This window comes from Harpia harpyja, chromosome 7, assembly GCF_026419915.1.
Source record: "Harpia harpyja isolate bHarHar1 chromosome 7, bHarHar1 primary haplotype, whole genome shotgun sequence".
NCBI lineage: Eukaryota > Metazoa > Chordata > Aves > Accipitriformes > Accipitridae > Harpia > Harpia harpyja.
In genome coordinates this window covers 25,035,625-25,057,128 of record NC_068946.1, presented here as the reverse complement: position 1 = coordinate 25,057,128, position 21,504 = coordinate 25,035,625, and the positions used below count along the sequence as shown (strand labels likewise).

The 21,504-nt window shown below is 39.9% G+C and overlaps 1 protein-coding gene across 12 annotated transcripts in view; it reads left to right on the top strand.

The window, feature by feature from the left end:
- The window catches only part of ANKRD44 (ankyrin repeat domain 44), a 144,483-nt gene that overhangs the window by 59,285 nt on the left and 63,694 nt on the right, over positions 1 to 21,504 (top strand). For all 12 annotated transcript variants that reach the window (XM_052791788.1, XM_052791780.1, XM_052791785.1 and 9 more), the window contains exons 2-4: positions 4,830 to 4,913; positions 13,998 to 14,076; positions 20,802 to 20,872. In XM_052791788.1, the coding sequence (XP_052647748.1) occupies positions 4,830 to 4,913; positions 13,998 to 14,076; positions 20,802 to 20,872 (234 nt within the window). The remainder of the gene's footprint in view (positions 1 to 4,829; positions 4,914 to 13,997; positions 14,077 to 20,801; positions 20,873 to 21,504) is intronic.

The window sequence follows — 21,504 nt, the reverse complement described above, 5'->3', positions numbered from 1 at the left end:
GCAGTGTACAGGGTATTTATTGATCTGGTCAATATAAATGTCCTAGGTAAGTATATTTGCTCACTTAACAATGCTGTCAGTTTGGCATAGTGCTTCCAGAGGACCAGTACACCTTATTTACAGATTTGATTCTCTCCACTGGCCTTTCAGTAGCTTGGTCAAGTATTCCTTTGGAGTTGCTCAGTAAAAATCTGTAATGCTCTGAAAAACCCCTTAACAACCATCCAAGGACATTCTTCTCCAAATACCAGCTCTGTGAAAGTACTGGTTTTCAGAAACCAGTATATAGAAATTCCAGTGGCAGAAACACAGTCTTTGAAATAATAACAAATTAGGAGTAAACTTCTCTTTGCATTTACCCAGCAATTAATTCCTAAAACACAGTAAAAGGCTAACCCCTGATGCAAATGAAATAGACTGCAAGGCCTGTTAAAAAATGATTAGTGTTGAATAATTTCTGTACATGGAACTGTATAAATACTAAGCACCATGGAAATGCACTCTAAGAATTAACAGAAATCCAGTTAATGACTGTTCACTCATACAGACTTATAAGTTAAAACAGCATTTTGGATATTCATGTGTTGTATGGTCAGAGGGAGAAAGTCCTAAATTAAAATTAGGAAGAGAAAAGTAGTCTTTGTGCTATGACGAGTGGAAGGAACTAGACGTACGTGATGTGACATTGCAGACAATCTTGTAATCTTGATTAATGGGAGTACCTGCAGAAAAAAGAGGTGTTTGGCAAAACACTGACAGAGTCAATACCACTTTGAAATGATTATGTGTCTTGCTACATTGTCTTGCTAGTTAAAGAGAGATGAGTACACGGACATATCCAAGTGTTTAGTCCAACAACTTGATGTAATGCAATTAGAACAAGTAAAGGATCAGTATATAACTTCTTTTCACTCACGAGACCAAATGATAGTATATATATCAAATAGGCATGGGAATCGATCATCCTTTCCCTATCTGCCTCCAGCTCCTGTCAAATGAAAATCTGGTTTAAGTAAGTCCTTGTTAGTGAGTCAGAATATCTAAAATCAAGGCAAAATATTTGATAGATGTCACAGTTACTTGATGATGATACTAACTGGTTTGCTAGGAACCTCAGCACCCACTTTGGTCATAGTAATTAAAATGATACTTGAGACAGTCCTCTTAAATACTTTGTCTCATTTAAGGCTCAGAGACCTGCCAGTGCCACTTGGTAATAGTCTCGGCTTTCCTCTGTACTGTCAGATCTATGGAGGAGAATTTCCCAATGCTGGATTTTTCCTGCTGATGTGGCTTGTCAGCTCTGTGGACGCCAGCTGAGCCACAGGACGTTCTTCCACGTGCATTTAAGCTCTCCTTTGCTGAAATAATAATTGTGCCTTCAGTTCAACAAGCTAATTTTACCTGGTGGATTGATGTCCAGCTTGTGATTGCCCCATGTGCAGTAAAGATGGGGATATGTTCCAACATTGGAAGATGTCTGCAGATAAAATTTGATTTTTACTGTAACATTCGTTACAGCACAAAATAAAGAACACTCTAATAAAACTTGTTGAAGAATTTTGTACTTATAATAGTAACTCTGTAGAAAAAGTAACATGGAAAGGTTTTTGTTAGCTGCTGCTTTATATTTTCAGGAAAAAATGTGAACGCTCCCAACTGAAACTCTCTTGAAGAATTTGGGAGCTCCGAAGAGCTGAGCTGATGAAACAGTTGTTCATCATTCCAAAACCTGCACCCTTGCTTAATTCTAATAATAGTTATACATAACCTGCTCTGTGCTTTCTTTTTGTTTTTTTTCTTCATTCTGAGTGTTTAACAACTTCGAATTTGAAGAATTTTAAAGCAAAATATTTATGTTAATGAAATAACTGGTTAATGATATTGTCACAGGTTTTAGAAATTATTTCCAAAAATATACTGTATCCTTCTTTGATAATTAGGAAGTGTCATTATCTGCCCTTCAGGGATTAAAAAAAAAAAAAAAAAAAGAAGAAGTTATTTAATGTTGAAGTCATTCATGCATGAACATGGTTATCACTAAAGATCAAGAAAGTAGTCTGTTCAGGTCATTGGACATCCATCATCAACACTTGTAACTGCACAAGCCCCATTTCATCACTGTCAGCTGCTGAATGGAGCAATACTTCTTCTTTCGTGCTGAGGGATGCGGATGCACAGTCTTAGCTCTGACCTCAAATTGCAGCAACAACGCTGCAACATACTTCTGACATATTTTTCCTAAACAGGTCATTATACATGACTGTGCATCTTACATAGAAACATGTCTTAATATGTAATAAAAATTCCTTAATGATAATGTGTTTCTCACTTCAAAATGAATACCTTTCAAAATGAAGTAAAATTATGAAATAGTAAATTAGAAAAATGGCCAGTTGGAGAAGGCTGCACAGCAGTGACTCAGGATGGTTATCAGCCTGTCCTGGTTTTATCTGTTCTTTCCAACTCATGGGCTCTGATCGTTCTCTGTTATCTCTGTTTCTTGCTGTTACAATTAGCAATGACAGATTCTATTGTAATTAATTTATAAAAAGTAAATCTCATGGAAAAAAGGACTGAAGGACTAAGGCCTTTGCAAATGGGTGTATGGCAGCTATCTCCTGTCAGCAAAGGTTGTGTATATGAGCAGTATGAGACTTATAACCTCCTTCAGAGGCACAATAAATACTGGGTTTCAATATAAGGAACTGCATGTAGATATGACGGTGGTATGGTGGACAAAATTGAGATGAGGATCTTACATATGTTACAGGTCTAAAGAACACAGTGTTAATCTGCTTTCTGTGTTAAGTAGCTGATGCTAATTAAAAAGGTCAAGCATTTCCTGTAAAACCAGGTGTCTGATTCAGATTTCTGGCAGAGGAAAGAAGGCTCAAACTGTCTTATTGTAGACTTTCCTCTTTTTTTAATGTAACGATGCACAGCTTACGTGTCATCAGAGCCTGGCTGATACCTTTCTTTGGGTGCCGAGTGTACCTGAGTTCAGAGACTCATCCAAACCGCGGAGGGTATTTGTTGCTTGGCCATGGGTTGTGTTGCCATTCAGCTTGAAATCGAGGAGTTCTTCTGCTTTCCTGTTTATTTTGTTATTTAAATATTATGATAAGTGTACATGAAATGGAAATAATTTGGTGTGAGCATTGTAATTTAATAAACATTTACTGGTTCTTCATATCTGTTAGTGTTAGGTTTGCGCTAAGTCTAGGAAATACTAATTTTTATCAGCGTGCTAGCGGGCATAAGATTAGAGAATTGCTTTAAATGATTTCTTTTGGTAGAGAAAAATGCAGAAATGAGACCATCTCACTCTTAGCTTAATACTGATTTGTTTGAGTTTGGTGGATGAAGGAGAAGGGAACAGACTCTGAGGTCTGGTGTTTGCGTCCTCTAGTGGGGAATAGTCTGTGACCCTTCTCACATGGGCTGGGAAGGAGGCGTGCTAAATGGTTCAAGTGACATGCAATCTTTTTTTTTTCTTTTTCAAACATCTGCTACAATACGTAAGACTGCAGAGAGTTGTGATAAAAGATGCTACTTTAGTTCTTTTTCCATCAGAGGAGTGGCAAGAATGAAATTCCAGAGTGAATCTTTCTCAAGGACATAAGGGATTAATATGTCTTAAAACAGACACCATCAACTTATAAGTGTACTTTCCACATTTGAATATGATGAATTTTGTAGTGAAAAGATTGGGAAAAATTGGTATTTTCCTCTGTTCTTCCAGCTTGTTTGTGAATTTTGAGATAACCTGTTTACAAGGTAGTTAAGTTCTGCAGAGTCTTAAGAACTATTGCGGTTTTATGTGCTTAAGTGGTCGTGCATGCTTCCCTTTTCCAGGGTTATTTTAGCTTCTGGTGATTGCATGGCACCACAAGCTCTTCTTTTGCTGGTAGGACCAGCTCAATGAGCTCAGGGGGGCACACACTGCCTTCAGGAGGGCTGACAGGGGAAGTGGGACCACTGCCTGTTTCAACCATGTGTTTCAGGGGATAGGTGTCTTTGTAACTTGCCCCCTCCTTTTTCTGAGTCTCCAGCAGCAACGTTTTTGTTCTTTTAATTCAGAAGATTGTGTTCTGCCAGCTTGGTTAATAACTCAGATATTTGCTGCTGGCTGTCCAGAGCAGAAGGACTGAAATTGCTAGCTCTGGACGTGTAACGGAGCAGTTGAGCATATGCAGCGCTCCCTCCCACTGACGGACAGTGACGCCAGCATTGCCAGAGGAATGATCATGGCATATTGTTTCTCCCGTATGCCTGATTATTTACTTATGCATTCCAATTCATAATAGCATAATAACAGACGTGAAACAATAAGATAATTATTTAGCTTCTTGGGTGGTTAAAATTAACTGTGCTCATTGCATATTTATTTAGTAAAAAGATACAAGATGTTTAGTAATTGCCCAGAAATTCATTATCTGCATAATGTTCTGTTTCTAAATGTGTATTGCATGACCATTATTCCGTGCCAACAGCAAGCACGCAGCAATATCTGATGTAATTAGTTTTCCCCTTACATGCCAAGGAGAACATCTGGGCTAATAGCGTGCTGTTGACAAAAGTTGCCATTCTAATGGGGGTCCCTGTTTGTGCACACACACGCTCATTATACGTACAAACATACTCATGATTTCAGTTTATCCTCAAGCAAACTGATAGTTCTTACTGATGAGATATGCTTGGTGATTTGTTACTGGGGTCATACAATGTCTGTGGGCAGCATTAGCAAATGTTAGCAGGAATAATAAGCTCTCCTTTTAAACAGAAAACAAACCTGTAATGCTGCTGCTTCTGTTTTATTTTTTCAGCCACCACTGGTCCAAGCAATTTTCAGTGGCGATCCAGAAGAGATACGGATGTTGATCTACAAAACTGAGGATGTCAACGCCTTGGTATGTGACTTGGCATGTTATGTACCTGTGATACTTAAGCACCGTGCTTATGAACTGTTGCATTGACAGTATTAATCATGTCCTTAGTAATTAACACATAACAGAATGGAAATTATTTGGAAGTTAGAGATTTGGGGCTTCAGTGGAATCCTAATTAGTAGTCTGAAATACAATTATCTCCAGCAGGTGACTTTAAATTTTCTAAGTGTATGGTAATTATGCCAAATGTGCAGGTCAGTCAGGGACATTGTTTCCTCTCTTACTGAGAAAATGAATGAAAACAGCTGAAAGCTGCATATTTTTACTCTCTGTAGAGTTTCCTTTTATGAAGAGTCTTTGCAGATCAGGAGCTGTTATTCAGCATTTGACTGTACTTGAAATAAAACTTCACTATAGGTCTCAGCAGTGAGAGTAAAGAAGCAGTATCTTGGCCACAATTTGCCCACAAAGGAATTACTGTTCTGCAGATTGGCTTATTCTAGCCAGAACAATGGTAAGCAATGTAAACAAGCAGTAGTTTAGTGTTTTGGCAGTGAAAAAAAAAAAATCTCCATTTGAACTTGGCCTTTTTGCAGAAGTTAGGTTGTTCCCCCCCCCCCCGCCCCGCTTCGATTTTAACTTAAATCCATACTGCTAGAAATGAACCCTGCCAGTCCTGACTACAATCTGCGGCCTCTGGAAGCGGTGAGAATATAAAGCAGAAGCAGAATGGCAATTTCCCAGTGTTTCCTGGACTTTTGAATCAACCTTCCTTTTCTTCATGTCTTTTTCTGACATAAAGTCATCAGTTTATTCATAGCTAACTCCAGCAGTTTGTCTGGTGTAGTCCTGGCACTGCAGCTTTTGCAGGCAGTGCCATCCAACCATCTGGTTCAGAGCTGCAGAAAGGAATTGGAGAAGTGATCCTACAGGTCTGGTTAACTGGGGCTCCACTCCATTTGCTGTCAAGTGGAAGGGAAGACTTGCTGCTGTTTTAAATGAGGAATCTGATCAAAGAAGACCTTGAAGTTAGGCTTTCCCTGTGATTATCGGTACCTGGTTGTTTTCTTGAAATAAGTTCCTAAAAGTGCTTTCTTAAAGCATCATCTCCCCTGAGTTTCCTCCTTATTTTTTTTCCCTGCTTTCCCTTAAACAAAGAAAAAAACCCAAAAGCAACCAACCAAAACCAAAAAACCAACCTAAATTAACAAGGTAGTCCTAAAATTTCCTCTGTATTTCATGTTGGTTTTTCAAAATAGCATTTCCTGTACAAGGTTATTGTAGGCTTCTCAAATGTTGTTATATCCTTTGGCTGCAAGTGTGGTAGTCATGGTTGCTAGGGAGATGCTCTCAACTGTCAAGTGCGATATTAAATGAAGAATATGTATTTTGTAGATGAGTACCATAGTACTTACTAGAAAAAGTCATTGAACTTGAATAGTCTTGCCCAGAATCCTGTTTAAGATGCTAAAAGTCCATCCAAGAATGCTTTGCCTGAACAGCTGTTTTGGCAGGAGCAAAACCCAAAGCTATTCTTTGGAGTAATTAGAAAAATACTGGTCAACATGAATTCTGAAGATTGTGTTCTGGATAGTCATTGCAGATAAGGGTCAAATGCTTAAAATGACACTAAAGAAAGATCAAAAGATAGCATTTTCCCCCCTTGTGCTGTGACCTGGCAATTTGCGCTGCGTGCTTATGTTTCTATTTTAAGGGTGTTTTTAATTACTTCCATGTTAGTGTTTCTCTGGTGCTTGGTTGCTCACGTGAGAGGAAACTCTGGCACTGTTTGTCAGTGATTTGTCCTTTGTTGATCATTTTGGTTAGCTGTGTTAATATTGGAAGAGTTCAAATATAGGTAGGACAGTGAAACAAAATAAAACTCTGTTTTTGCAGCAAGCTTTGGGGATTTCTGAAGTTTTAAAAATTGTTTTTTGGAATCTGCAGCAAGAGAGGTATTGAGAAGGCAGAAGAAAAAAGCACTATGCAAAATTAGTGATATATATGCATACTTCCTAAGAGAAAATTAATCTCAGAGGAAAGAGTTTAGAGCAAATCAGAAGTTTAGAAGGTTACTTTTCTTTTTTGTCTGATAAAATAGTTAATATCTTTCCAAGCTGGGAAGTGTATGTTGATGGAAATGGCTACATTCTGGATGCTGCTATAATTGTGACTTCTATTTTGCAGCAAAGTGAAAGCTGTAACTGTTTGGCTTAGAAGGCTGGTTTTAGTTCATTCTGCCACTGTAATGGTCGCTTTGACCTCTCCAGTCCCTAGATACGCTTTGGGGGAACATGGTGCTACTTCTGCACCCTGAAGGCATGGACTGCATTATGCTTGGCTGGCGGTGTGCGATTCCCTGCCGCTGAGTACTGAACGTGTGCTATTTCCATGGGAAATGTGGTCTGCCTGTGGGCAATGTTCAGCAGCCTGTTTTCCCAGGGTGTTTGGGATATGGGTTTGGACCATCCAGACCACCACATTAGTTTCAGGCAGACATCCTCTACACTTGCTTCTTGGTACATTTAGAAATATCAGGGTGATCGTGCTATGTGTGTGTAGGTAGGGATATTTTGGGGTGATTTTTTATTTTGAGAAGAGCGTGATGGAATGGTGCAGAGCCTTGAGTTCACCTAGGGATTATTCTGGATCCGGTAGTTAGCTGGGATTCATAATAATATGCAGCTGTGTAATACCCTACATATGCAAAGTCCGGTTCTTACATGCAATGTCATGATTTTCTACTAAGCCAAAAACCTTCCTGTAAAATTTCCATTTCCATCTCAGTCTTCTAGTTTAGTTTCTCTTAAAAATATTCAAAGTCAAACAAAAAGGGCAAAAACCCCTTCCAGTATTCTTCCCTATAACTGACGAGATGCTTGCAAGCCAAATCAGGCATTTCTTTCCCTCTGTTTTTCCTCTTTATTCCCTAATCTTGCTTTTTCTCTTGGATAAAACCCTAAAAAACAAAAGTTAATTCCCCAGAATGTCTTCTATTGCATTCATATTTTTGGGAAAATAAGAAATATGCCCCCTCACCCCAGCAGTGAGACTGTTGAAGGCACCATCTGCTTTCCCATAACTTATTTCTGCTCCTATTTCTGATGTTGGGGCATAAGTGCTGATACCGCCTTCTCCGCTTGATCCGTGTAGCCTCTTTGCTCAACACTCTGCCAACTGGAGAAGCTGCTGCTTCTCACTGCTCATTGGTGTCAAGAGCTGCTTGTGCAAATGCTCCCCCACCCACTTCCACCAAAACGAGGTAGGTTAGGAGGAGGTAATGATTTAGCTGAATTCGGCTTGTTTTCCTTAAAGCAGAGCTGCAGAGCCAGCAGATCTAGGTGAGCTGCAGTAACTCCTGATGGACCAGGCAGGGGGTGGGTTGGAGCCATGTCAGGGTGTAGTAACCCTGGGCATCGCCTGCCTGTTTATAGCTGCGGAGCAGTTCTGCACAGGAAGGGGCAGTGGCACCAGCAGAGATTGCAAGGCCTTACACGCAGCAGCATGTTTTCAGAGGGTGGTTTATTACAGGATAAGGAAGGCAAGAAGAAAGTTCTTATGGAGAGACATGGATGTATGCTGTTTATTACTTCTTTTTCTAGTTATCCTACTTGGTAAGGCATAGCTTTGCAGGACTGCCTTTGTTAGGAGGATTCAGGCTTTATCCAGGTCTTCACACACACACAAAAGTTATATGTATTTCTGTAATAGTGCCAAGCATGCTTTTTGAGGTGGTATGGGTGCTTGAGGTTACAAATGCGCACACGTTTAGGATTGTGAGTCTGAAAGGCTTTGCACACTTGGGGCAGCTAATGTGAAAAACAGCTTGTCGTTCAGTTTGGAGTGACATGTTTGACTTGGGACTGAGAGAGACCATAATGTGGTATTTCAGTCATCTTGGGAACCAGACCCTCGTCTGTGCTCTCATCCAAGGAATGAATGATGATTTTCTTTTTGGCACTATGGAGCCTCGCAGGAGAATACAGCTATTCTGGAAGTAAATGCTCCTCTTCTACATGTAGTTCTGCTGTGCTGGAAAGTCTTTCGGAGGATTTATTCAGGAACCTTGGAAAGCTTCTGCTTTGACACAGTATGACAGTTTGGTGCTAGGTAATAGCTGTGTTTTCAGTGGGTATTTAGCCTGTAGTAGCGCTGTTTGATATGCTATTAATTTAAGTGGGAAGTGCTGGTGAATATTTTTTTTTTTCTACAGAAGGAAATCATGAACAATTCTCAGGAATGTAAGGAAACCTAATACTAAAATTGCGTTGATGTTTATGATGCAAGGCAACCAGCATGACTTCTGTTTAGAATAAATGTTTTTTCTTTTTGAAAATAAATAGAATTTTTTATATTTTATAAAGAAGATGTTTGAACTGTGAAGAAGATTCTGCTGGATTTTACTGAGAGTTTGAAATATTGGGAGTTGCTTTGTACAGCGTGCTAGTATACTAGTGGGTACTAAGTTTTATATATATCTATATATATCTCTCTCTATATATCTGTGCTAGTGATTCATGTTATTGTTGTCCTCAAAATGTTTGAGTCAGTTAAGGATGTACAGGCCATTAAAAGCTCAAGGCAGGGTTTGGCTGTAGCAGCTTTATTTTCTCCGAAGGCAGCAACTTCAGCCTGAAATACCTGAATTTTCTAAATCTGCTTTTCCCATCAACTCACAAGTGATGTATGCTCCCACGCCATCAACCCCCCCAAAATCAATATTGCATTTATAAAAATGGAGGAGTTATTTAACTCTAGCTTCTGAGTCTTACATTGGAAACTCACTGCTATAAACATTAAAATATTTCCTTTAATTAGGATAACAGTTTCTACAGTCTCAATCTAGGATTAGTAATTGATTTCAAAAGTTACCTTTTTCTAGCAGGAAAGCTGCTGTCTGCCTCGTGGAAGGAGATTGTTAGATGGGGGGGGGAAGGTAATTTTTCTTGTCTCTAGAAGATCAAAGTATTTGCCTCTTCCACCTCATGGGCACTTGGCAATTAAAGACTCCATCCAGAAAAATCTTTGTTTCTGAGGCTAAACTGAAGGCTGTGGGGATCAGAGGTGCTGGAACCAGGATCTGCATTTTCAGATGGGAATTTTTGTGCTTGGCAATAGCAGAAGAAAGCACCAGGCATAAGTTACACAGCTTGACTTTCACCTCCCAGCTGGTGCTCACAGTTAAGCATTTCGATTTGCTTTGTGAATTACAGGCTTTATTAAAAGAATCTGAAAGGGAGGAAATCCTGAAACGGCAAAGATTTTCTTTGTACAGCATCAGCTTTTGGCTCTGAATGGTTGTAAATAGCCCAAGAAGTAGCTGCTCATTTGCTTTTAGCCTCTTCAATGGTTACTAACCAGTTCCCAATATTTAATTTTCCTGAAGTCAAGTTTTATCTGAATGTTTGGGTTTTTTAAGAGTACCAGCTGCTTTGTGCTATTTAAATAAAGTGTGCTCAGATGTAACAACAGTAAATGGAGTTGATGAGCAGGAGGTTTGTTTCTGTTATTGTTTTGGTTAGCCTTGTATCAATGGAAGTTGTAGCCATTCATATGCCACTAATATAGTTTAGTTTATTCTGCCACCCAGGCAGATTGCTGGCTGCTTGAAGGCGGTGGGAATCCAAATGCTTCTTACTAATTAAACTTCATTAACTCAGTTTCTGTGGTGCTTCCTTCTGTGCTGAACTATTCCTTTTGGCTGCTCAGGCAGTTTGGTGACATAAAGAGGATACAGGCATTTATTTCCTGTAGCAGTTGCACTTATATTTTAATAGTAGATAACTCTGTCCCAAACATCTTCTGATCTGAACAGCTACAGCTGATAAAAAAACTAAAATCTGTTATCTCCTTTGAGATGTGGGCTGTGTTGAGGAGAAGCTGTTGGCCTTTTTGTTAATGTGCCTGAATATTTTACATATGCTGATATGATTCATCCAAGCCACCGTTCTACTAATCTTTATGTACTCTGGGGCTCTGATCCAATAAAGCACTTACAGACTAGCCTAAGTTTAAGCCTGTGAAGGGCCTTATCAGTGTCACTGTGATCACTTGAACAGTTTAAGCATGTGTTGAGTGTTTTTCTTCTTGAGGCCTTCTGTTCTCGATTGCCTCTTTGTTAAATTCTTAATTTCCTTTATTTGTACTTAAAAAAATATAATAATGTATGCCGATAATGTTAACGTGCATCATCATCTTTTCTGTGAACTAATATAAGTCACTAATACAGTTTTGGGGAGTGTTTATCTTGTCTCAGCATGATTTTCTAGCCATTGTTTAGCTTATCTACTGTCTCTTACAGACCTTTTGTTCCTTTGAGAATTGCACTTGAAGCAGGTCTGATTATTTGTCTTAATGCTATTTGTAATCCTGTTATCGTTTTCTTCCCCCCACCTCCTTTCCTTGCCTTGATAATGTATGTTCAGGTTTGGGGTACTGCCAGACCTTTCCCTGAAATGACAAATTTGCTTTTTATTCCTCTCTCTCTGTTTGCTGCCTTCAGTCTTTAGATCATTATTGATTTACTTATTTGTACTCCTTTTAATACCATCATGCCACAGGGACATCTGTAGCTGAATAGACGTTAGTGCATGGGCCAGATGCAAAGCCAGTGAGCTGTTTAAGTCTTGCTGAAGGGGTACACAGCTTTGAGGAGGACGTGAGGAGTGTGGCTGGACAGATAGGCAGATGCCCCTGTTCCTCTGTCTCTGTGTCAGCCTTGTGCAGAGCATGAACAGGAACTTGAGGATGTTCCTCCGTTGAGTTGCTCAACTGCATGCTCAGCTGCAGGCGTTGTGTGCGGACTTCTCCCCGCCAAACTCCCGAAAACGTTGCCTGTAGGGCATTTTTGTGTGTTTTTAATTTTCTATACCACACATTGGGTTTTGTCATCTGCTAGTTCATGTGAGGGTGAACTCTGATTTGTGCCTGCTTGTGATAAACGGAGAAATTTTAGGGTTTTTTCCTTTTGGAGAAATTAAGCTTAAATTTAGTTGCATGACTAAACCCATCTTTCTCTGAAGACTTGATTCTCACTTAATTTGACAGGATTTTGCATTGATTTTAAAAAGTGAAAGCTGAGAATACTTAGAGAGTTATTCCTGTTACAGAAGGATGAAAATTCTACTTTTCTATTTCATGTCCTTTCCTCCCTCTATTAGTTTAGTATAAAATATTGCTTAGAATCAATAAAGCACTGAATAGCCTTGGTTCCTTGATATAGAATATTGCTTGGTCTTGTATCGTTAGCATTCAACTTCAAAGTACTCTGTTCTGTTGCCAAACTTGGCTGTGTTGCAAGAAACTGCCGCAAAATTTATCACTGACAGGTACAATAGCTATTACAAATACTACATTGTGCTAAAGAGAGATTCATGCATTAAAATGAACATGCTAAAAAAATAAATAAAAATGATTCTATTTTTGTACAAATGTTTGATCAGTCTTAGTGTATTGTTTGCCATGGATAGCCTTGGGATAGGTAATATGAAGCAATACTTACAAAAGGTCTCGTATGCACTCATGTAGCCTGTAAAAGCTAGTCCATGGTGGGTTGTATCTTAGGAACTGAGCATATGAGAGAATCCAGCTTGTGATTTCAGTTCCTGAGCGGACACTGCTGGATGGACACTGCTTAATATTGTTTTAATTTGCCTACCATATGAGGAGGTGAAGTTCTGTAAGATATCTTTCCTGCTGACCTGTGACAACCAGGGTGTCACATAATCTGTCTTTTGAGTGTTTTATGTGCATGCCCAATATGTAAGATCTAAGTCCACTGCAGCAGAGTTTGAGGACTATATCCATAATATATGTTTGAAAAAACATACAAATATAAAGATTAAACATAACTTATTCTGGTGACCAGTGGCTCTGTGCCTCGCAGTACTGAAAAACAATTTTCAGCATTCACGTGACAAATGGTTTTGCTGCACTGATTTGTCCACATTTATAGCATACTTTGAAGACAGTCCAAAATAGCTTGCGGTTGATGATCTCTTGGGCGTGTTAAAAGTGATATTTTACTTGACAGGCTCAGAGATATGTTTCAGGGAGAGAGTGTTAATACTGGTAGGATTTCTGTGTTGGTATCATTTGCAGGAAGTGTTGAATCTGTTACGAGCTTACAGTATTTAATGCTGGTAGGTTGTAGTTTGATAAGTTTGATTGATAAGTCTCTTAAAACTTCTTTTGTATTAGCAGTTAAGAAACCAAAATGAGATACATTTAGGACTGGAAACAGGGGTTGAATAGCAGGATAAGCAGTATTAACATTTCTTGTGATTTTTGTCGCCCATATTACAATGTTTAGCAGTTTCTTTTAAAGGCTTATGTTCTGGAACCATCTGCATAAAGCAATAAAAGAAAGGGTTTTTTTAAGCACTGTATGTTACACCCCTTGAAGTTAGAAAAGAAAGTCCTGAAAGTGTGACTCCCTAGGGCTGAAAATTACAGAAATCAAATAAAAGTAGATGTATTCCAGAAGTTGTGTATATGATTATTAGCAATTCTTCTAAGTTTAAAGACACAGACCTGACGGGTAATATTTTCTTTATTGGTGTTTAAAGGTTGATCAAGGTGTACAAGCCCATTTTGGGCTGCTGTAGACAGGCAGACTAAATGGTGTACGAGAACCTTTGTAGACTGAGAGGATTGCATCTTGTCCTTGTGCATGGTTCCAAACCATTCTCCAGAGACACCCTTCTGAAGAGTCTGGTGTTATATTGTTGATGCAAACTGCACTACAAAGTCTGATGTCCAGAAGCATCTGAATTACGTCGCTGCAATACTTAGAGTGGAAAATGTTTCCAAAAGAGACCCAAGGAAGACGTCTTTCCTCATTTTAGATTGGATTTGATTTGATCTACCTCTAAACAGGATATCAGAGTAAAGACAGTGTCTCTGCAAGGTCTGGTGGAACAAAGTGATAAAAAAGTTGAGGATTATTGGGAGGAAGTGTGTTGTTCAGACCTTTCACTGGTTGAGATTGCATTTCTAATTATAAACAGAAATACACACAGAAAAATAAGCACTATATGCAAATCCATTACTCTTTAACACTAATGCTTACAGTTATTGACCGAGTTTAAATCTATGGTTTTGTAGGATGCTGAGAAACGAACTCCTCTTCACGTTGCGTCGTTCCTGGGGGATGCAGACATCATTGAGCTTCTCATTTTGTCAGGTAAGGTGGTGTCCCTCACTGTTATTAACTGGTAATTTAGCTAATTTTAAAGCTACAAGGAATACCCAGCAAAGCATATATGAGTAAGCTTTGGGCAGTGCCTGTTTCTGAGTTTCACAGAGTTGGTTGCAGTTGTCGCAAGCTTAGAAAATATATTTAAATTTGGTGATACAATTATAAAACATGCACTGTAACTGAGCTGAATTAATAAACAAAACAACTAGTTTTTGAAAACTTATAAAGCATTCAAGCTGACAGTATTTGTGGATTCAGAACCTTACTGAAGTACATATTTGGAATGCGGGCTCACGTCCTGGAGTACAAGCCAAGAATTCCTGTTAAGCAAAAATTATTATGGAATAATAGCAAAAAAGTTATGAATGAGTTTAAATGAATTGTAAGTGGTATTTACATTAGAAACATGATTCTAAGAGTTGGGAAGTTGATTTGGGGAATAGAAACTGTGCAGTAAGATGTATCTAAACAACAACAACAAAAAATTTCCAAACTGTTGTAGTGACAAAAAACATGATCAAAATATGTCAGAGCAAAGCATAAAGCAGACATATCTCAAGAAGTACACATAATTCATGGCAAACTCCTGGATGTGCTTGCAGATTTCAAAGGCAGTGTTTTTCTAAACTGGAGAACTGTAAGGGTAAAGCATATGGGGGTTTAAGAATGTGGGATTGAAAGGAACCTTATGGTACAAATGTCTGCCCCCTGCAAGCAACCTTGCTATATGATTGGTTTCACAAATTATTAGACTGCTTCTTCAAAGGAGTTGCATATTTTTTTTAGAAAGTTATTTCAGAACTATCAGTCCTGTGATTGCAAGGCACCTTCTAATTTCCAACCTTGAATCCTAGAATAATTCGGGCTGGAAGGGATTTCTAGACGTTACCTGATGCAGCCCCCTGCTTAAAGCATCAGCAAATTTCAAAGTTAGATCAGGCTGCTAATGGGCACATGCAGACCACACAAACATATTTCTTTGGATTACCAGCCTAACCACACCTGGAGAAGGCAGAAAATAAGAATTCAGTTTGCTGTAGCTATGCATTTCCTCTGTACATTTTGGGGGGCATTTTGAGTTGTCTTAATTGCTTAATGAGGGTAACTAGTTGGACATACATTGTATCTTTCTGCTCTAACCCTGATGCCAGCAGAATGACTCAAATGAACATTCCTGGGCTGACAGGTTATGCTTGGGTGGGTTTTCAGTATGCTAAATGCAAACATTATTTTCTTCACTGGGAGGTAAGAGTTAATAAACTTCAACCGTGCATGTGTTCTTGCAGTGTGTGTTGTTTGTCACATACTGTCGTTTCATTGTGGTTTGAGAAGATTGCAGGAGCAATGTCTTTCCAAGTTTTGCAAGTAACAGCACAGGCAATACCCACATAAAGAGAAAGGTGAAGCCATTCTGCCCATTTCTCCCCTGAATCCCAATAGCATCAAAAAATGCCCTGGTGAATATTCTTGTTTTCTATCATGCTCCTAATGAGGGAAGGAGACTTTCTAGTATTCTTCTGGGACACTTAGTTCCAGCACCTCACTGCCAAAACGTCATCCATGGGCTATAGGGTTTGTCTGGTCAACAGCATAAAATGCAGGTGATATATCTTGGGTTTTTTTATATATCCAAGTGAGCATGAAAAACTTATAATGTGGGCTTTTAAAAATTGGACTTTGTGTCAGTGGGACTGCACTGGGGTTCAGTCTGTAGGAACTATGTGGATCTTTCCCAACTAGCTCAGAATGAATCAAAATTAATCTTGTATTGCATATTCTACGTATTCATTGTCCTTTAATCTCTGAAGTATCATGACTCATGATGAGCATCAGTACTTGCATCCAAGAGCAGGTTTGGAGGCTTATGAGGTTTGGAGGGGCAGATTTATGAGTTTTTATATACACCTCTTTGTTATTGTGATCTCTCCGTGAACTAGGCTTTAAAGACAACAGCAGCATCTTCCCTTTGCTTCACCTTTTCATTCAGTAAACTGCGTTAGTAAAAGTGTATCATAAAAGATTAACCTGATCATAAAATTTGGTTACATAAAGCAGAAAGACTTTGTTGTCTGACTTAAAATGAGAGGTGTTTTCTCAGAGAGAAAGCACAAAAATGCTTGCTGTTGGTGTCAAACAATAATAATCTCAGCTTGAGTAGAATCTAGGAGTAGCAACCCATTGCATTTTGTACAGGGCTCAGGAGAGAAATTAAATGAAATATGCACATTCAGAGATTTGTGGCCCATGAACTGGTGGCAGCACAAATAAATGTAGTGTCTAATGAATGAAACTTCTGCCCAGGTGGTTGGAAACAGACCAGAAATGGCTTTCTAGGTAGCCACTGAATTGGAGTCTGTTCGGAATTGATACAGGAGAGAAAGTGTCAGATCCCTCAACTGGTATGAATCACCTTGGCCCATTAAGTGTCAGAACTAGGCAGATTTACACCAGTTCAAAGGTCTGATCCATAAGCATATGGTTCAAACTGGGGAAATGTGCTGTGTGGTTTTGTTTTTCAAGGCTACACGAAAGCAGGGAGCTTTGAGCACTTCTCTTTCACCTCCTTTGTGTCAAGAAGGAGAAGGACCAGGGTAACCATCTCACATAAATGAAGCTCTGTATGATGACAGAGTCATGGATGTGCAAGGAGAACTGTCTGGGCAGATACAAGCTCCATTCTCATTTGTGCCAGTGCCTTTCCCCCTCCAGGGCTTTTGAGCTGGTGCCCGAGGGCATGATGTTTGAGCTTAGTCCCTTACCCCTTGTTCCCCACCAACGAGCTTGTGATCTTGGCAATATTACCATGCCTTACTCTTTCAGAAAGCTCTGAGCTTCTTGGCAAGAAATTTATGCACTGGGGGTGTGCACGCAATATTGACATCCATCCTTCATAAATTGCACAATAGCTGAGGAAAAGGACAAACCCCAGCATGCTTTGGAAGTGTTCCTGGTAAGCTCTGCCACACAGATTTGGAAGCAAGACTGTCACATACATAGCAGGTTCTGGGCCGTCCCTTTTATGTAGGCAGCAGGGGAAGGCACTGTGTAACCTGAACACTCATTCAGGGCTTTCTCTTTTATGGCAGGCTAAAGAATAGGTGAGTTGGAGAGGCAGCCTCCTCTCTGCCTTTCCCATGGCTTTGAGACTCCTGTCCTTCAAGATTAGGAGTATCCCCTTTGGGTGAAAGTTTGGAGGATGTCCCAGGACTATCTTCTCTCTCCTTGAGCGACCCAGGACCTGTGTGCTCTCACCTGGTGGGATCCCCAGGCCATTTCCCTCCCTAGCAAGTGACTCGGACTTGCTTCTGAGGAGATCCTGCCTAACCTCCTGTTGCTGCCATGCAGGTGTTCGGTTCTGGTGTTCACATCTAGCACGGTGTTGTGTTGCTCTCGTGTTGTGGGTCCCAGTTCCATCTATCGGGTGGTGCCGCTCTGTTGTTATATTTTATTCATGCTGATCTTTGCTTTGTATTGTGTGTCTGTGTTTGGGAGGTGAGGGGGGGGGCATCCCTTATATTGTTGTATGTCTATTGCTGTGTCTCATAGCAGGAGTTGGAAAGGTGCGTATTAATAATGTCATTAATAGGTTAAAGAGTAGAGTTTCCTTCCTCTGTTGACCATCCCTAATTTCAGAGATTTAGACTGCAGAATCTAGATTTATTGGAGACCTGTGGATTTGGCAGATGTGCTGGATGGAAAATTGTGCTTTGGTTAGGATAAAGAAATGTTAACTTTATTCCTGAAAGCCAGCATTGGGTTGTTTATTTCGGATCTCAAAAGAACAGAGGCAATTTCAGATTTATTTCCTCTTTTGGCAGAAAAATTTGAGAGTGAAAGATTGCAAAGATTACAAAACAGCCATCTTAAAGAAGAGTGGATTGCAGACTGTTTCCTCTGTTGATTTTATCTGTAACGTTACATGTTATGTTGTCTACTTCAGCCTCACAGAGCAAATCCAACAGCCAAACCTTTCCTTCAGGCCCACGGGTACGAGCTCTCCTGAGGGCAGAGTGCAGAGGATAGAGCTAAGAAAATGCTTTTCTCTGGAGAGGGGTTTTTTAAGTGGATATTTTATGGATGTGGGGGTGTGTGAGTGGGTGCTGTGGCTACCTGAAAGGATGTTAAGGGAAATCTTTAAAGCAGCTTATCTTTTCAAGGAAGATCGTACTATGAAGGACACCATATACACCAATTGAGTGTGTTATCAGCCCTCTTTGTCCTTATAAATACACAGATTAATTCACAGAGTACTGCAGAAAGTGCATTGAAACATGGTTAAGGTACTTGGTCCAGAGTGAAGAGAGGGACACTGAATTTCTGGGTGACTTTGAGGAAGTGTTGTGGGATGGACTCGAAAATTTAAGCTTCTGATTTTTGGACACAGCCCATTGTCATTAACTGTTGCCTGCAAGAACTGCTGGGAACCTAAAAGCTGAATTTTGGTGAAGGAAATGGGCAGTACAGAGGGAAACATTTTGAAACATCTCTTCAGAAAACGCGCACCTCAGTAAATGGACAACAGCGGCTCCTGCAACAGACAACAGCTGAATTGTGCAGCTTTTTAAAAACAGAAATCACAAACATACTCAGTCGATGCAGTGTAAGAGCAATTTCACTTTGTCACATAAAGAACCCCAAAGCACAAAGAGGTAAAGGGATGTGGAAAACAGCTGTGGAAGAAAAGGCTGATAGCATGCTGTGTATTATTTTATTTCTACTGGTATTGTTTTGCTTTTATTATTTTCTTTAGCTGTTTTCTTGGCAACTATTTCAGTTTCTCAAAGGGTATGTGGATCAGTGAAAGGCACGAATAGCTACTGACAGACACACTTCCCTAGGTTTTCTAATCATCTTCGTATTCACCAGTGCCACTGGAGTTGTTGAATACTGAGGAATGGTATGTTTGTCATGCTTTGCTACTCCACACATAAATAAGCCTTTGTGATTTGCAACCATCTGCTTGTAGGAGTTAGTGAATGGGTAGAAATAAACCAAAAGAAACCTTAGTTAAGAACATAAGGCAAAAAAACAAGGCAAGTACAGAATAAATTTCTAAACCCGAAAAGAGGTATTTGGTGGCAGTCATTAGGAATTCATCTAGGCAGTTTGCATCCCGAAGACCTCTACCAGGCCAAATCAGTATAAGGTAAGATGCCTTGGAGTCCTGTCTGTCTGCTTCCTGATGGTGGAGGAGGTTGTTGCCTTACATGTCTCTAGGGCCTCGGGCAGTGTAGGCAAAGGGCAGGATACTAATGTGTATCAACCATAATGGCCTTCTCATGAAGACAAAAGAAGCTAACAGCTTCCCTGCTTAGACAGATTCATTAGAAAAATCTTTGAAACTGTTGTCTTTTCTAAAGGGTGTTTTTCCAAAGGGCAGGTTGTACCACCAGGTACCAGCTTCTGAGGTGAGTTCGGAGTATGGCCTCTAATTGTTGCAATAGTTATGAAAGTGGCTTTCTTTTTCTTGCAGCCAAAAAATTATATTCCAACTTGTGGAAATATGAAAGAACTTGTTTCTTCTCTGATTATCTAGCATGATTCCCAGTAACCACTGTGATTCAGAGGCAAGCACCTTAATATTCCTGAGAAACGGCTTTCGGAAAGTACTTCTGATTCAGAGAGTGTGATTTATTAATTACAGGCTTTTGTATGCACTTAAGTTATGGTGCAAAATGAAGCTTAAGAATCCCTTTGTTCATGAAGTTCAGAGGCTCATCCAGGCTATGTGCATGATGCTTGTGCTTCTCTAAAATTTTTGTGCATGTGCTAGTCTTCTCAGACTAGTACTGCTACTTGCAGGCCTGAGAGGTACAACATTTTCAGGTTAAGCCCTTTTTAAAATTAGTTTCTTTAGTCCTTTTCACTAGATTTCCTTTCTGGGGTGTCACATCAGTGAACAGCTTTAATATTTCTTTCAAACAAATCTGTTTTATCACACAAATATACGGGATCCTTTTTTTTGTCTGCAGTCAGCCAGCACCACTGTAGTTGTTAAATATTCTTCCTTTATCCTTTATTCCGGCAAGCCACCCCAAACCCATCTTCTTAGGCAGCTGTCATTGTTGGAGTGCACATTATCACTGAACCACACAGAAGGCAAACGGATAGCCTCCTTCGTCCCTCTTCTGATGTTTGCTGAATAATACCCACAGAAGCTGATGCAGCAAGTGCCCAGTTTCCTCCTTAACCTGAGCATTTCCCAGTCCTGTTTTCTTGATCCCAGCAAGATTTGCGAAGCAGGGAAGCGGTTACATCTTTTAGTGGTGTCTCTGATGGAGCTGGAAAGGAGATGGTTGTTCAGGCTTGTTCCCTTCATTATGTCTGCAGACAGCAGCAGTGCTCTGAGCAAAGGGTTGCTTTTTTTCCCCAACTGTATCAGCTAATCTAAAAAAATGCATATACATAGACATACATGTACATACATATGTAATCCCCTACAACAAATCTTGCTTCTTTTGTGTCCTGTAAACAAAGCTATTCCTGATAATAGTCTGACCTATCCAGTTCCTTTCTTTCCAAATCACGCTTCAGCTCCTGTCTATCTGGGATCTGGAAATGCATTTCCAAGGTGAACAGGGTGCCAAGAGAGTGGTGGGGAGCGCTGGGAGTACCACATACGGCTCAGCTCTTGTTACTAGGAAACAATTGGGCAAGGCTTTTAATGTCGCACCCAAGGCATGGATGTAACCTCTGCTGTTTACTTGCAGGCGCTCGTGTTAATGCCAAGGACAATATGTGGCTGACTCCTCTCCATCGAGCAGTTGCTTCAAGAAGTGAAGTGAGTAAGATTTGATTACCCTGCTTTTGCACGTAAACTACCTGCTGGGCGAAAAAGCAAAGCATTGAGAGCCATAGTAGGTAGCATGGTGATGCAAACAGGGAAAGCATTTTCTGTGTGCAGGGCCTTTAGCATTGCAGCTGAAAGCCAGCTTTTACAAGTTAGTTATAGCTGCGTTTGAGCCTTAATGTGGTTGATTTTCACCTTGTAGAATGCTTTACGTTACCATAGCAAGTCATATTGAGCAACCATCAGCTGGAGTGGGTGATGAGGACTGAAGTGGGATAGAGTCCACAGTGGTCTACAGTGGCCACATCATCTTCAAGTGGTGAAATAAAGAGGAATAAATAAATCCATATGGATGTGTGCACACTGTGCATATGCCAGAAGGGAGTGGATGTGTATGTGATCCAACACGTATTACCACGTAGTTTGTTTTGGTTAATTGCATTTCAAGGCATCCATTAGGTTTTCTGTTAATGCATTTGATTCGTGCATAATGGAGGGTTAGCCCATATTTCTTCTCCCTGACAAGTAGAAATCTTCTGGCATCATGTTGTACTTCTCCCATTGCTATCTCAAAAAGGAGCAGCAATAACTATCAGGAATGCAGCTCAGGCATGACTGTGTTT